The 15462-nt window shown below is 37.8% G+C and overlaps 1 protein-coding gene across 6 annotated transcripts in view; it reads left to right on the top strand.

Annotated features, from left to right (window-relative positions):
- The window catches only part of LOC111864263 (tubulin polyglutamylase TTLL4), a 46207-nt gene that overhangs the window by 9810 nt on the left and 20935 nt on the right, over window positions 1-15462 (top strand). For 5 of the 6 annotated variants that reach the window (XM_023851382.2, XM_023851383.2, XM_023851380.2 and 2 more), the window contains 9 exons: window positions 1217-1323; window positions 5018-5085; window positions 6645-6761; window positions 6854-6964; window positions 7152-7262; window positions 10079-10247; window positions 13068-13170; window positions 13255-13462; window positions 14901-15027. In XM_023851382.2, the coding sequence (XP_023707150.1) occupies window positions 1217-1323; window positions 5018-5085; window positions 6645-6761; window positions 6854-6964; window positions 7152-7262; window positions 10079-10247; window positions 13068-13170; window positions 13255-13462; window positions 14901-15027 (1121 nt within the window). The remainder of the gene's footprint in view (window positions 1-1216; window positions 1324-5017; window positions 5086-6644; window positions 6762-6853; window positions 6965-7151; window positions 7263-10078; window positions 10248-13067; window positions 13171-13254; window positions 13463-14900; window positions 15028-15462) is intronic. The other variant, XM_023851381.2, reaches the window with a different exon arrangement.

Genomic DNA, 15462 nt, shown 5'->3' with positions numbered 1-15462 from the left:
TACTGCTATGCTCCAGCCGCTTATTATTGCAGCTTAGGAATTCTGCTCACTTATATAGACACAACAAGAACACACATCACATACGACACATCACGTGATACTGCTGCCCAGCCAGTCGATTGGCCTGCTGGCTGCTGCCTATCAACAGGCTCAGCACGGACCTACAGAAAACACATGTCACGTGACCGCTGCCGAACAGTAATAACATGAGTATAGAAAATGAAGAATCTCCATCAGTAGGATCCATTAAAAGGCGACGACTATTTGCTACTAACAGACTGAGGGCACTAGCGTATCTGTAACAGTGAACTATGAAGTGTAGTCTCAAGTTGTGTGTTAAAGTGATCAATAAATGTAGTCACCACCCCAAACCCCGTCTATTGTCACTCCATACACATTGACTATATAAAGTCTTCCCTGTTTATAAGTAATTAAGCATGATACTATGAAGACTTGTATGTTATGTGATGATAGGTAGGCTGGTGCATAGCAATTACAGTGACATGGTTAGTTGTAATTTCACCTTTGGAGAAATGTTGGGTGAGTAGAGTGTGGGATGTCGTTATATGAAGAGACAACCACTGGTTGAACTGTCCTATAGTATTTATTACAGTTGCACAGTATACATGGACGAACTTGAGTTTGAAGAATTGAAGAATAGCGAACTCCTTGAATGCTGAACTAGAATTGTAGAACTGTAGAAATGTAGAACTGTAACTGTAACTTCCACTCAATGTATCTTCTTATGTAACCTAGAGTCGGACATATAGAAAACATGTCACTGTCCGTATTGTTGTAGGCTTTGCCTAGCAGCCGCTTTTTACTCGTTGCTAAGCAATGAAGCTCATGTCACACTTGCTTGAATGTGGGCAGTTCCCACAAGAGTTTTTATCTGAGTGGTGAACTGATTCATGAGCCAGCAATCGTTAACCAGTGATTGTGCACTTTTAATGTGATGTAAATTTTAATTTTTGTAGCTTGGTATTAATCTGTTTATATTTAATCTGTTACCTGAAAGGAATAGCTTTATAGTATGCTTTATGCGTGTGTGAGTATGTTTCCTGTCATAACTGTTGATGGTTATAAAGCATTTCTTTTGTTAAAGTTGGTGTCATTTGTCATTAAGTAAAATTAAAACTCCAAGCTCACCTGGCTTTAGAAACTTTTTGCTCATATGAGAAAGGGTATGACTTCATTTTTGTATCTTTTTCTATAGATTCTACATTTTCCAGTATCTTCAAAGACTGTAATTGGAAAACATTCTTCAGATCTTCATGATGATGATGATGCAAGCCTATCTTCTGACTCAGACTTTGCTGACAGGTATATCTGACGCAATTTAAAATATAAAAAAAAAGAACATGGCAGGCCTGAATGATGGTGGTTGTAGTTATGTTACATAATTGGAAACTCATTGTCTCATAGTAGAGGGACCTATATGGAGTTGACATGTAGGCATGATTACCTTGATGACCTGTTATGTTATTCTGATGAATGCTAACAGGAAGACCACTTCAAACTGGAATCAGTGAACATACAAGCAGTGTAAAAGTGGGAGAAATATCCGAGTTTAAACTAGCAGAACAGTCCAGGGATAAGGGCTGTAAAAGACACTGGAATAAAGTAGAAGTCATCCACAAAGAAGAAAATAGGATCATTATGGAAGTGAAAGAATGAGGTCAGACCTCCCCTTGAAATTCAACGTTGCCTCAAGCTGCTAGATAACAGCTGGAATATTTTTTTACAGATGCAGAGCTGTTATGCATTTATACATAATAAGAAACTATATTTTTTTATTGTATAAAGTGACATTGGCAATGATCCACCAGGCTACATGGTGTTGCATCCCAGAAGGCAAGAAGTCAGTGATTTCACAAACTTCCTTCAAAATCAGAGTGTAAACCTTGTTCACATAAGTAGCATAAATTTCAGATGAAGCAGGATAAGCAATAAAAGTGTTAAACTTATGATCACTGTCCACTTCATTTCTCCATAGTACAAGGTGTGTCCCAAAAATGTCATGAAATATATATATATATATTTTTTAAATTTGTTGATGATATCGGTACAAAGTATTAATATTCTCCAAAGTACTGTCCATGAGCATCTACACATTTTTCCCACCGACTCTCCCATGCCCGGTACGCCCCCCTCAAAGGCCTCGACGGGAACCTCATTTAAAGCTGTTGTCACGGCCCTTGGATAGCCTGAATGCTTTCAAAACGGCGTCCTTTGAGTGCAGTCTTGATCCTCGGGAACAAAAAGAAGTCGGCCGGAGCTAGGTCGGGGCTGTAGGGTGGCTGCGGCAGCGTTGCCACGTGGTGCTTCGCCAGGAACTTACGTACGAGCAGAGACGTGTGGCTGGGCGCATTGTCATGATGCAGCCGCCAGTTAGCGGCGATGTCTTTTCGCATGCAGATGACCCTTTTCCTTAATCTTTCTAGAACATCCACATAGTAGAGAGCGTTGACGGTCTGTCCTTGGGGTAAAAACTCTTTGTGGACCCTTGGCATCGAAAAAGATGATGAGCATTGTTTTCACTTTGGATTTGGTCATCATCGCCTTCTTCGGTTTAGGGGAAGCCGAAGTGTGTCATTCAGCACACAGACTCCCCATAGTCTTGCTTAAGCAGTTCGTGAGTTTCGGCGGCTTTTTTGTTGAGCTTTGTGCAGAACTTGATCGCCCAACGTTGTTCGAAAGTATCCGCCATCGCGCGCCGTGACGTAGTCACAAAACACAGGTGCACTAAATCAGCGATACTGACGCCTCCGATGCTCGAGCAGACTGACCTTGGGCGCGCTGTGAAGCTAAAGGCCTCCTCCCCCTAACCCAACCGGTTCCAGCGCGCTCCGACCAGTAGGAGCGCGGGAAAGAAATATATTTCATGACTTTTGGGACACACCTTGTATCTCAGAACTGCCACTTGAAAATATAGTGCAGTCCCAACATAATGGGAATTTATAAATTTTGAGAGAGTGCCTGTTGTAATGGGTACTTGTGTCTGTTTCCTAATGTGTAATTATATCACAATACAGAACTAAGTTTTAAAATTATTAATGTGTGTATGGCAATACTTATGTTTTCTTTTTTCTTTTGAAATGGCTGTGAGAGTTATGAAAGTAACAAAGAATAATCCAACTTTCTTGACATCTTAGCAATATCTTAGTCTAGAAGTTAAGTATTTTCTCATACTTATAACTTCTTGTACACAATCAGCTGCATATTTGGAAAAATTCCTTACAAGAAAGAATCCGTCACACTATTTGCTACATGTTCACAATGCATGAAGATAAAGTTGGACTGAAATTTAAATGTGCTTACTATATTCCTGGCCAGTTGTGCACAGTACAGTTATTTGTCACATTGTGCGTTTTTTCTTATTATCTTCAAAATATGAAAGTTTGCCTATAGAAAACTGAAAGTTCTCAATCTTTGAGTGAGTCATAAAATGGTTGGCTTCTGCCTAGACCATTGATCCGTCAACTGGTATGGAAGCCAATCTTTCCTGACAATATCGCTTATAGAACATAGGTTCCAAGTTTCCTTTCTTTGCATTGCATATTTATGTCTGTGTCAGAGGTCTGCCACACATAGAACAGTTGATTGTATTTGAAAATTGTTCTGCAGAATCATGAGCAATGTCAAATCAGTCCTTCCTACTTCACTCTCTGATGAAACTTCACAGAAACTTATTTCTTCAAGGTTTATGTTCAAACCTCAGCATTTTCATTTTGTTCCCATAGTTAGGTTCAAACAATTTTTAATGTAAATAATATGCAGAAAAATTACAGAAACGTTTTCAGCTGCTGTTCATTTGTGATGTGACTCAGTGTACAACTAAACAAGCCATTGGACTGAAGAGAAGTTCAGATGACATCATGTGAAGGGCATTTCTGTTTGACTAAAATCTTGAGGGTACTTGACCTTGAAGTGATCATGTTCCATGATCTTTGTCCTCTGCTGTGACAATGTAACATTTTCAAAGCCAGCAGATGCTTTTCAGTTGCATATTAGAATGACTGACCTTTTGAATGAAACAGTTCAAGGTCGTGTAAAATTATTTTGGAATATGGACTTCCTTCTGCTAGACAAAAAGATCCCAGAAGGGCATTTAACAGTGTCTTTACAGACCATCTGCAGTAAATAGCTTGAAAAATGAAGTGACAAATACAGTTGATGCAGAAAAGTAGGGAAAAGACTAGTGGCTGGGTAGGAAAATCTCAGTATGGTGAGAGTGTTGTCAAAAGTCCTTTCTTGCATGTGAGAATATACCATATGCACAGCATTAAATGGATCTGATCACCTTAGTCACTGTAATGATGTAGTAATGGGTTTATATGTTCTTCAGCTGCTGAGATAATTTTCATTCTTGTTATAAGTGATACTTGTTCTCTTAGGGTTACAATGTTTTTTAGGCAATGAAGCCATCTTGGTATGAGTAGTGTTAAACAGTTGTGGTCAGGTGATCAGTAAGACATGTGAAACAGTTAATTAATTGGGGTTTGTTATAGTGAGATACTCAATTTTCCCCACTGTTGTGCCTGCTATAGAAAAGGACCTGATTCAGTACGAGGTTAAACCTATAACTTTACATGAGCTGTGATGTTAGTGTCAGATTTTATGAGAATGTGTGGAGGTGAGGGACCACTTTTTGAGACTTAGGTATAGTTGAGGGGCACTGTGCCGTTATAATGGATGTTAAAGGAATGGGATTTGTGGATATGGACTTCATTCATTTGGCCCAGTAGTGAACTGCTATGAACAACATAATTAACCTTTGTGGTTCATAAAAGGCCGGTAATTTCTTAAGTACCTAACTGTTAGCTTTGCAAGAAATATCCTGCTTCATGGGTACTTCATTGTAAATATTAATTTTTGTTTGTAACCAAAATTTTCATTTATAGTTAATGTATTGCGGTTTCTTGGTTGGTTTACAGTGTATTGTGTCCTCTTTTTATTTTGCAACTGCTTTTAAACCTACTTTTGAATATTTTATTTCACTTTGATGTTATTTCAGTGAACGGACATGTGGCAGCGGTGAAGATGGAGACAGCAAAGGAGAACCAGGGGAGGATAGTGAGGAAGGTAAAGAATGTGTGTTTATTTCATGTAAATTGTAGATGAAGAAATAGTTATTTAATTTTATAGCCTAATAAAATTAAGTTTAAGTAACGTTCAAATTACCACACCTATAACAAAAATAATTCAGTCATTCTCAATTTATGATGATACACTGTTAGCACAGGTCTTGTTATGCACATCACACAGTCACAAACCAGAATTCTGAAACAAATATCACATATATATACTTATGGAAAGATAACTTCATATTTGAAGATGTGACTGTTTTTGGTCTGGTAGAGTGAAATGTTTTGTAAGCAGCAAAATCATGACAGGTATCAGCAGAAAGCAAACTTGCTCTGATTCTTTGATGTTTAAGAAAACCACAGTCTAGATGTCATGACGCTGATTTTTCACAGTGATTTATGCCGTGGCATACAGTGTCATGACAAATGTTGTGACTTCATGTCATGTGAAAACAAGACCATAGTTTGCTTGAGTTTAGTGTATACCATATTTTCTCTTTTTCAGTATTATAAACAGTGTCAAAGAATTTAATCCATTTTGTCATCCTTTTTCGCTTTTTGATGAGATGCCAGTTTCACACAGACATTATTTCAAGCTTCATATTCAAGTCAAAGCTCTTCTGCTTTTTTGCCATAATTAGGATTTCTCAAAATCTTACAGTCAGCACAGACCAAAACATCAGATGTTTGTTGAGGAGAAGAACCTTAAACATAAACACAGATCATATCCTGTGACATAGGTTTGAGGTCAGTGGAAGCTCAGGGGAGGGGTAAACCTATATGACAAGGATGGGAAGATATTGCACCCTACCTCTGTAAACATACGAGGCATCACAACACACAATGAAACAAGCCACTAGACTGATGAATAACTTAAAGGGATATCAAATTATATACACTTCTCAGTGGTTAAAACTTGTAGGAGGGGAGGTGCTCTCAGGTTGTGGAATGAGAATTTTCTGCCAGATTGGTAGGACGGAGAGGTTGGATTGACAAGGCCTTTACAAACTGCTAGCCATCAATAACTTTGGGAAGCAACATTATAATTACAGTTTCTGCAAAATGTTGTGAGAAAACATTGGCATCTAATTACAAATTACTCATTTTGATGAAAGTACAGGAAAGTACCCTCATTTTATGCAGTGGTTTCCCATACATATAACAGCAAGATATTGACAGGTCCAATGTTTTTGTTGCTGTAATGAAGCCCTTGTTATAAGTCATACTTGCTCTATTGCAGTATAACTCTATTGTATTTTCCAGACAATAGGACACCCATAATTTCGAAAAGTTGTGAGAGAAAGGCATGCGTGGTATATGTTTGAACTGTAAGATGTACATAGATCTTAAACAGCATTTTCCAATGAAAATTAGTCTTATACACTGGAAATTGCTGCAAACAGCAGTATGGATTGTTTCCTTGTACAGTTTTTAACTCAATCTTGCAGAGAATTTCCTAGCAAAGTAAGTTAAAAATGTCATCACTCAGTGAACAGTTATTCATTTTTAGTGATTTATTAATTTTGCTAATAATTTATTATTTGAATGTATTTTTAGCAGATGACCAGTCTGTGCTCAGCAGCTTAACCACCATATCAAATGATTCTAATACCCCATCAGTAGTGGGGGAGACTCTTGGATCAATATCTCTCAGTGACCATGCTCATAGGAAAGGTAAATGATACGAGAAGTTAGTAATAATTATTGAACAAGTTGTGAGCTGCACATTTTCGTTCATATAGAGTTTTTCCCCCCATTATTTGCAGTTATCCCAGTGACATCCATGATTGAAACAAAGGGCTTGCCTGGATGTCTGAGGATGAGCTTGTTTTCATATGTTCCTCCATATATTCACTTTACCATGCATGATGTCAAGGGTAAGTTCACATAATTTTTGTCTTTTTTTCCAGTAGTTATCTATATCAGCAGTTCTCATGTTCATTAATTTCTGCCGGGATCAGCTTCAGCTTCTCTGAAGCAAAATGGAAGTTTTCGCTCATAGCATCCAAATGGTTTGACTCTTTAGACTGTGTAATGCAGGTCTGCCTTTTCTTTCTTTGCCAGGTGAAGGTCTTCCAGCTGAAATTCAGCGTCACATGAAGTGGAAGCTGAGTACCATCACTCCACTTGTCATTCGCCGTACACTTGTAAATTCAGGTTTCAGGCTTGTTAGAAGTGAGTTCAGCAGAGGTTTACATGCATTTTGTTTGATTCCTTGTTAACATTTTATAGAACCCATCTCTGATATATTTGCTTCAATATGGGACTGACAGATTCTCTGGAATTACCACCTGAGGTTTCATCACCCTTCAGACAAAAGCCTGCCACTGGTCTGTAGTGAGCTAGTCAAGTGGAATTCAAGTCACAACTTATTTACTCAATTTCTGTTTTATCATTGTCCTCCCTAGTAGCTGCTCTGGTTTCTGTAATCAATTTGTTTTGTCTAGAATTAAGAGCAGAAGATATATTATGAATATATGCAGAACAACTCACTGCAAAGCCTTTGCCAGTGGCTAGGCCTGCCAGTTTTCTGCATATGACTTAATATCTGGTCACATCAAAGTTTTGTGCTACACAGGCTGCAGTACTTAAGTTACCTAATGGGCGGTTTCATGCTGTAACGTGTCACATTTGTATTGCACTCTCACATATTTACAGCTTAAATACCAACAAAAATTCTAAAGAAAACTGTGTGTTATTTTTAGATTATGTACTGGCTGTTCCATCTGTTACCCAAGGTAGAGTCGACACTCTCATTTACACGTAAATGTACTCATTGAAGAATTAAAGCATTGAACAAAGTTTGGTGGCTGTTATTGAAAAATTTTAAATATAGTGTAAAACGATGTCAGTTTATGCTATTTTGTGTGTAAACTGTTACTCCCATGTGTCACAGTTCTCTCCAGTATGTTACATGGCCATTCTGCAGTCAGAATTGTAAGATATGTATTGATAATTGATAATTTATTTAACATTCATAACTCTTACACAGGCACAATTGAACAAATCAGTTGAATACAACCAAACACTACATGTTAACAATTCTTAAAAAGTGTACACCACAGTATACAAGACAGTGTACAATACAGTCCCTTTTTGATTAACCCGTTCCCGTGGTTCGACGTGTATGTTTCGTCAGGGATTTAAATTGTCTGGGGGGGTTCGACGTGTATGTTTCGTCCAGCTGCACACCTATGTTATAACGCCCATAATAATTGATGGTTTTGCTGTAGATTGTTAGATTTTTCGCTGGCCTGTTGTCAGTAGAACAGAGTATAAATAAGACACGACTTTATCTGCGCCAAGTCATCGTTACATATACCTGTCTTGCAGCAAAGTTCCTGTTGCTTCTGGTAGAGGTTCCTCGTTCAAGCTGTTATGAAAGGCGTGTTTTCTTTGCTTTGAAGATATAAACAGCAGAGACGTGATGTTTATAATATAATATTGCCCTGAGCTGGCCACACAAACACACTCAATTGGAATTCTTAGAAGAGGGGTGTCCAGTAATTTATTCTCGCATGATCCATTGATTTCGCACAGTATATAGCACCCAGTTCTTAGAAAAACGTCACGAATTAAGGCAGAACACTGTGGTCACCCCCTGAGACGATACGGATGTGTGTGGGGGAGGGAAAAGAACTCATTCCTTCATGTATTATCGCTCCAGCTGACGCCATTTTATCGTACTGACCTTGGTGGTCGTTTCGAGGGATGACCATAAATATTTTTTTGAGCCAGCTAGGCTCTGCTTTCGTGCACTACATACCAGCCAGTACTTAGAATAACTTCATGAATTCTGTGGTCACCCCTACGACATCTACAGCCGCCAAAATGGATGGAATATCAAAGGCATAGCAACAACCCCTTGTTATGATAACTCGTAACGTTGAATTTACTGCAGCTGACCTGACTAGCTTTACTGCTCACGGAAGGACATTTCCTTGAACTAGACCCCTCACGGGGAAGAGGGCTAGGCTGCACAGAAGCTGTGTGGTTAAAAAAAAGAGCAAAAGAAAAGATACGCAGTATTTGTTTGGTGAATGAGAGCCAGCGCTGTGTTTAGACTAATGCTTCAAGGCGTCACCTGCTTGCATTGCCGAGATACCGGGTGCTCATATTATAAGGCAAGGTTATAAAACCATCTTTTAAGATCATTTTAGTGAAAGTTTCATCCTTCAAGGCGTACCATTCACAGCTGAAATACTAAACAACCTGCTTCCATGGCCGAGATACAGGGCGCCCATATTATAAGGTAAGGTTATAAAACCACCATTTAAGATCATTTTAGTGAAAGTTTCATGTTCCTATCTCATAGAATTTAAGAACAATGATGAATAAATAATTTTCGAACAAAATTTAAATGGCCGGCTGAATATATTACCGCAGGAGCCGTGGCCGCGGAATTTAAATGACCACGTCAAAGGGTTAATATCCCCAGGCTATAGCTTACCAACCATGGATGAAAACTCCCAACAATTCAATATAAAGCAGTAAATTTACTTAAACCATCAAAAACACAGGTCAGCCATGTGAACCAAAGCCTCACACAGTGATGTATATGTATTGTAGCTTCATGCAGTTGTGATGAATTAATAATTGTGCCAGCCTTGTGCGTGTTGTATGTTACAGATTTCCTTCTTTTCTTTAATCTTTTAAGGTAAGATAATATATTGAAATGGAAATTTTGTTTTTGTATTGTTTTTATTCATGCTTGTAAGACCATTTCAGCAGCAGATTATTCACTTCCTTCATTTGAAGGAGCGAGCTAGACCACCATATAATGAATGATACCAAACTGTGGGTCATTCATATGCATGTAGGATGATATCATTCACAGAAGTACATTTTCGTGCAAAAAGGGGAATCACAGTTTAGCCCCACAAAGAGTACTGTGCCTACTGTGTTTGCTTAGCTCTGATCATATTCAGTTTCCAAGCTTTTAGCAATAGTTGCACTTGTTTATTGGTCTCATAATCCTTTTTCCTTTTCAGAGTCAAATGACTGGTGTGGTACATGGGGAAAACATATGAAATCATTGTGTTTCAAAACCTTAAAAGAGTTCCAGAAGATCAATCATTTTCCAGGGACATTTCAGATTGGCCGTAAAGATCGGCTATGGAAGAATTTGTACCGCCTTATGACAAAGTTTGGGAAGAAAGAGTATGTATAAAATTGTACACTTTTATATCATACTAAGGCACTTGTTTTTGCTTATGACATATTGGTGGGGAGGATATATGTACTGAAAGGAGTAACACAGAAATGTCTCTACAGCCCAATAAATAGATCAGTCTGGATGAAATTAAACTGTATAATGTGACGTGAAACCAAAATCAACACATAGTTAAATAATATGGTTATATACCATATCTGAGAATGTTTTATAATGTAAGTACAGTTCATGTCTAATGTAACAAGTGTGGCTTATATTGAGAAATCTCTTTTAATGGACATTTTTTAAGCATCATCAATTTAGTCACATTAAACGTAGCAGTATTTTTTAGTTTCACCAGGAGTACTATTTCAGGACTTCTGCTATAACAGATGTTCCTCAGTCCTCTGTAGATTATATAAATATTTTGTAGCATGTCCACTATAAACTGGAATAGTTTAATCAGGGGAGACTTCCATTACTCGGTTACAGCACAGTTAACACCAAGTCAGCACAGTAACAGTTATGCACACAACAATAAGGGTATTGTGGGAAGCGGTGTTTACTGTTGGATCTGTGCAAAGACTATGTCAGGAGAATCGAAACACAGCAAACAAAATTCAAGACAAGTAGGGAGAGGTTAGCAGTCCACAGACGAGGTGGAAGCGAGTGCTAGCCAGCGGTAGCCAATGCTAATGCCAGACACAGCTAGAGTCATTGGCCATGAACAGTTAGTGTGAGATGGTGCCAGCCAGCAAGGATGGAACCTATGGAACATGGAAGCTAAGAAATATATGACGTTGGAAGCTGTTACCAAGCTATGACTGGTGAAGACACAGAAGACTGAGAAGACTTGGTGCATGCCCTAGTGAATTGTAGAATGTGTTAATTAGCAGTAGAACTGTAATTAATTGAGTTATGATCTGTAAGAATCCAAAAAATCTGATTACTGGTCCAAACCCCATGTCTAGTCTGACAACATGGCTTAGCTGCTGATTTCTCTTCTTTGGGTCAAATGAGTAGAACTACTGGCATCACAGCATTTCCACTTCTTAACCCATTAGGAGTGTGGATGGGCAGAGAGGCAGTGTATTTCAATACATTACAGGAAATGTCAAAGAAAATTCTTTAATGTTTTCTACATGGAAATGAATGGCCTAATGTGAACGCATCATTTGCTGTCCTGTAGGGTTAGCCTGTTGTGTTCCATTCCCCGCTAGGTTTAAAAGTGATATTGCATTATTTTTTTGTGGAGAGCAGCAAATGGTTAATTCCATTTGGTTGGATGATGCATAGAAGCATGACATGAATCATTTTGCTGCCAGACTTGTAGAGCAAATTGTCTTATAAGAACTGTACTACACTTTCACATACAGAAATTGTAATGCCTGACCATTGAGTGTTACTCCTACCATACTACTGTTTCCCTTTGCCTTCTCTTAGTCCCTATTTACCCTAGTCCTTTCAAGAGACAATTTTTGCACACCATTTTGGTTGAGAACCTTCTTGGAAAATATTCACTATGAAGACTGGTTAGGTGAGGGGAGGGTAGCATTAAATTGAGCCTTAGGGAATTAGGTTATCAAGGTCAGAATTGGGTGGTACTGGCTCAAGATTCTCTCCAATGGTAAACTTTGATATTATTGGCTGTACCAGATTCATAATATTACACAAAAAGAAAAGATGTAGCAACAAAACTGTTGTGCATAGGGTTCTGCTGTTACTGGTATTGGTAAACCTCTTGGTTCAGCTAGCTCATTGCTTGTTAATTATATTGTGGGGTATGTATCTGTGAGTATATGTTTTGTTTCTTAAGCAGCCAAATACAGTATTCGCCAGGGAACATGGAGAATTTTAATTTTATTTGCTTACACAGCACAGCAAATGTTTACTATTTCTGATAAAGTATACAAAATAAGCATTTTTTTTTCTGAATTGGTTATACTGATCACAGAAACGACAAGAAGTTGTAACATGCATGGTGTTTGTATCCTTTTTTATGCAAAGCATATTAACATATGTACCACTTATTATGCACTTTTATATGATGATGTTCAAAGAGAATGATCTTTTATTCACCAGTAGAACATATTCAGTCATTATGGTTGATGAAACTTGTAAGAACACACAAACTGAAGAAAGGTATTGTTTTGGCTCCAGATTCTCTACACAGTACTGAGACTAGTTAAAAAATTTTTGTGTTGAGATTAGGGAGCAACATTATGTTAAAAAAGTCAATTTGTATGTTAGCATAACCATGTTATCTAGTGTTATGTTTAGAATTCTTGGGTGAAAGTAGATGTGGCATGTATGGTATTGACAAGAAGTACATGCAGAATCTTGGGGTGGAAAATGTTAGGAGAGATTGCTTTGGAGATGAACATAATATCTGTACTATAAATGAGAGTATAATATGAAAATTAATCCTGGTTTAAAATGCCTCTTACAGGATTTAGTGGTGGACTTTTATGCTTCTGAAGATCACCACTTTGGTTCTGTTATGATAACTTTGTACCTTGTGCACAATTATAACATAAGTTATTAAGGAACGACGTATTAATGTCTAGAACTAGGATGATATTGAAAACTGGTTGCATTCATATCTTCATTCTTCACCCCCTTTCTTCCCCCTCATCCCACATCTTGTATACGTTTATCTGGTTCTCTCCCCCTCCATTGAAACTGAATTAAGTTAAAGCTTTATCTTCAGATGGCAGTGTTTCAAACATAGAGGTACCACCTGTGATAACTGCTACTGCATGAGAATGACATAACATATACATATATATTGTCTATATATATATAACCATCTCTTGTCTGATTTTCAGATTTGGGTTTATCCCTCGCACATATGTACTACCTCAAGACAGCAAGTTGCTTCGCCAGGCTTGGGAGAAGAGTTGTGGCAAGGAGAAATGGATTATTAAGCCAGTATGAAGCATACCTTTCAGCATGTATATAAGTGAATATGCAATAGATACAAAATAGCAAAATTAATTGGATATGATTTTTCAGCCTGCATCTGCAAGAGGTACTGGCATTAAGGTTGTTCACCGCTGGGCTCAGATCCCCAAAAAGCGACCATTGGTGGTGCAGAAGTACATATCACAGCCTTACCTCATCAACGGTAGCAAGTTTGACCTACGCCTCTATGTACTTGTCACCAATATCAATCCTCTCCGCATCTACATATATGATGATGGATTGGTTCGGTTTGCGTCAGGTATGAATATTTAATATACCTCAGTTTAATTTGGTAAACAGCATGTAAATGAAATAAATTTGGGGCACAAGAGCAGAAGCCACGTATTATTGCAAGTTAGAGTGTGAACTTGCATTAATGCAAGTAGTTGAACTTATATTTAGGCATGTGTGAGTCAGATTTTCAAGACTGAATTCAGAGATAGTCTTAATTATTTATTTTAAATTCTCAGATAACTAGTTTTGGTATGTTTAGTACCATGCAGACTACCTGACACATCAGANCCCCCCCCATATGCTCACAGTGAAGAATGGCATGGCTGTGAAACTTATTTTTTAATAACAATTATTTATTAAAAATTTCCAGTGAAAAGGTGTTTGTTATCAATAAGAAGAAGTAGTACACTTCAGTATTCTGAAAAAGTGGCTAGTATTACTGATTGTGATTCAGCAAAAGAATTGGGCTCATCAATAAAATTCTTGTTTTTGCCTTGGGTCTTGAAATTTTTCCAAATTTTTGTCTCATTGTTGAACTGAAAAGTTATTCTTACAGATGCATTCTTTTATTCTCGTACTGACTTCATGAAGTAGAATTTTTGAAAAGCTGATGTCTCTCAGTTTGTGGAGAAATTTCCAGCCTTTTAAGCAGATACTTGAACCTTCTTGTCTGCTACAACAAAGTAAGGATTTGTGCAGAGTACAGTCGTGGTGTATTTGCATTTCCAATGTATTGCTGCGAGAAAAAATATTTTCAATTTATGTCTGCTGGGAAGCCATCAACTGCAAAACATATTTGTGCATGTTGTACAGTACATCCTTCTTGTAAGCAAATGGAAAAGCAAAATAATTTTAGCCATTAAATTGGTTTACTTGTGACACAGGTGTAAGAACAAGCATCTGTAATGCATTGAATGATTCCTAAACAATATTATCTAGGTTTAAGGTTGGGAACATGCAGAAATACAGATCAAACATTTCTTTAGAAGTAGACATTTATTTCATTGTTGTATACTTAGAAACCATTTTTTAAGAAAAACCATTCACTTTTAATAGTGATCCTGAAATTTAACTCTGGGCCACTGAAAGTTATTGGCCACGTAAGGCTTAGTACCTTATAAGTTAAGTAAATGCAATGGAAGCAGTGAAACACTCGGGCTTTCTTATGTAGTTGTTGTAAGATTTGACTTATTATTTTAATTCAGTTGTAGAACCTTCTTCTGTTCACATATGTGTGGATGTTTTGTTGCCTGGCATTTTTGGTATAGAAAAGCATGTCCAGCAGATCTATTGTATGTTATGTAACAGGCAACTGTGTGAAGAAAATATGGATGTGATATTTTAAATGATAACCATAATGTCTGTGATATTTAAAAATGATAACCATAATGTCTGTTTGCAAAAGTCAGAATTGTTTCCTCCTCACCCACTTTTTTAATATTCTGTTTCATTTTTTACTTTAGTGAAATACTCCAGTGACATGGCAAGCCTGGGTGATCGCTACATGCATCTCACCAACTACAGTATTAACAAGATGAGTAGTCAGTATACCCAAAATGAGGATGCTACGGCTTGCCAGGGACACAAGTGGTAAGCCTCACATCTCACTGCTGTTACTTTGGCTGAATCAAGATATGCAAGGAATTTCAGGAGGTTTATGTGAGGTTTATGTATGTGATGATGAGCTTACACTACAGACACAGCAAATCACAACATACTTGCATCTCTCCCCTACTCAGTTTTGGTCTCCACCAGATCAACTCATTTCTCCCATTTCAATACCATAATTACCTGCACTCAGTGTAATGATGCTGTGACAGCCTTATTGATGACATCTGTGGGTGGGTCTTGGGAATTGAGAAGGGTACATCAGGGTTGCCCAGTCCCACATCTGCATCGGGTTGTCCATATCACAGTATCAGTGTAGTGCTGCGTTGTTGTGGAGAAAAATTACCTCACATTCCAACAGTTCTGATTGTTTCAGGCATAAGCAGGTCACATCTCTTTATCATGTGATGGTGCGTA

This window comes from Cryptotermes secundus, unplaced genomic scaffold (genome assembly GCF_002891405.2).
Source record: "Cryptotermes secundus unplaced genomic scaffold, Csec_1.0 scaffold33, whole genome shotgun sequence".
Classification (NCBI taxonomy): Eukaryota; Metazoa; Arthropoda; class Insecta; order Blattodea; family Kalotermitidae; genus Cryptotermes; species Cryptotermes secundus.
This window is presented reverse-complemented; position numbering and strand designations above follow the sequence as displayed.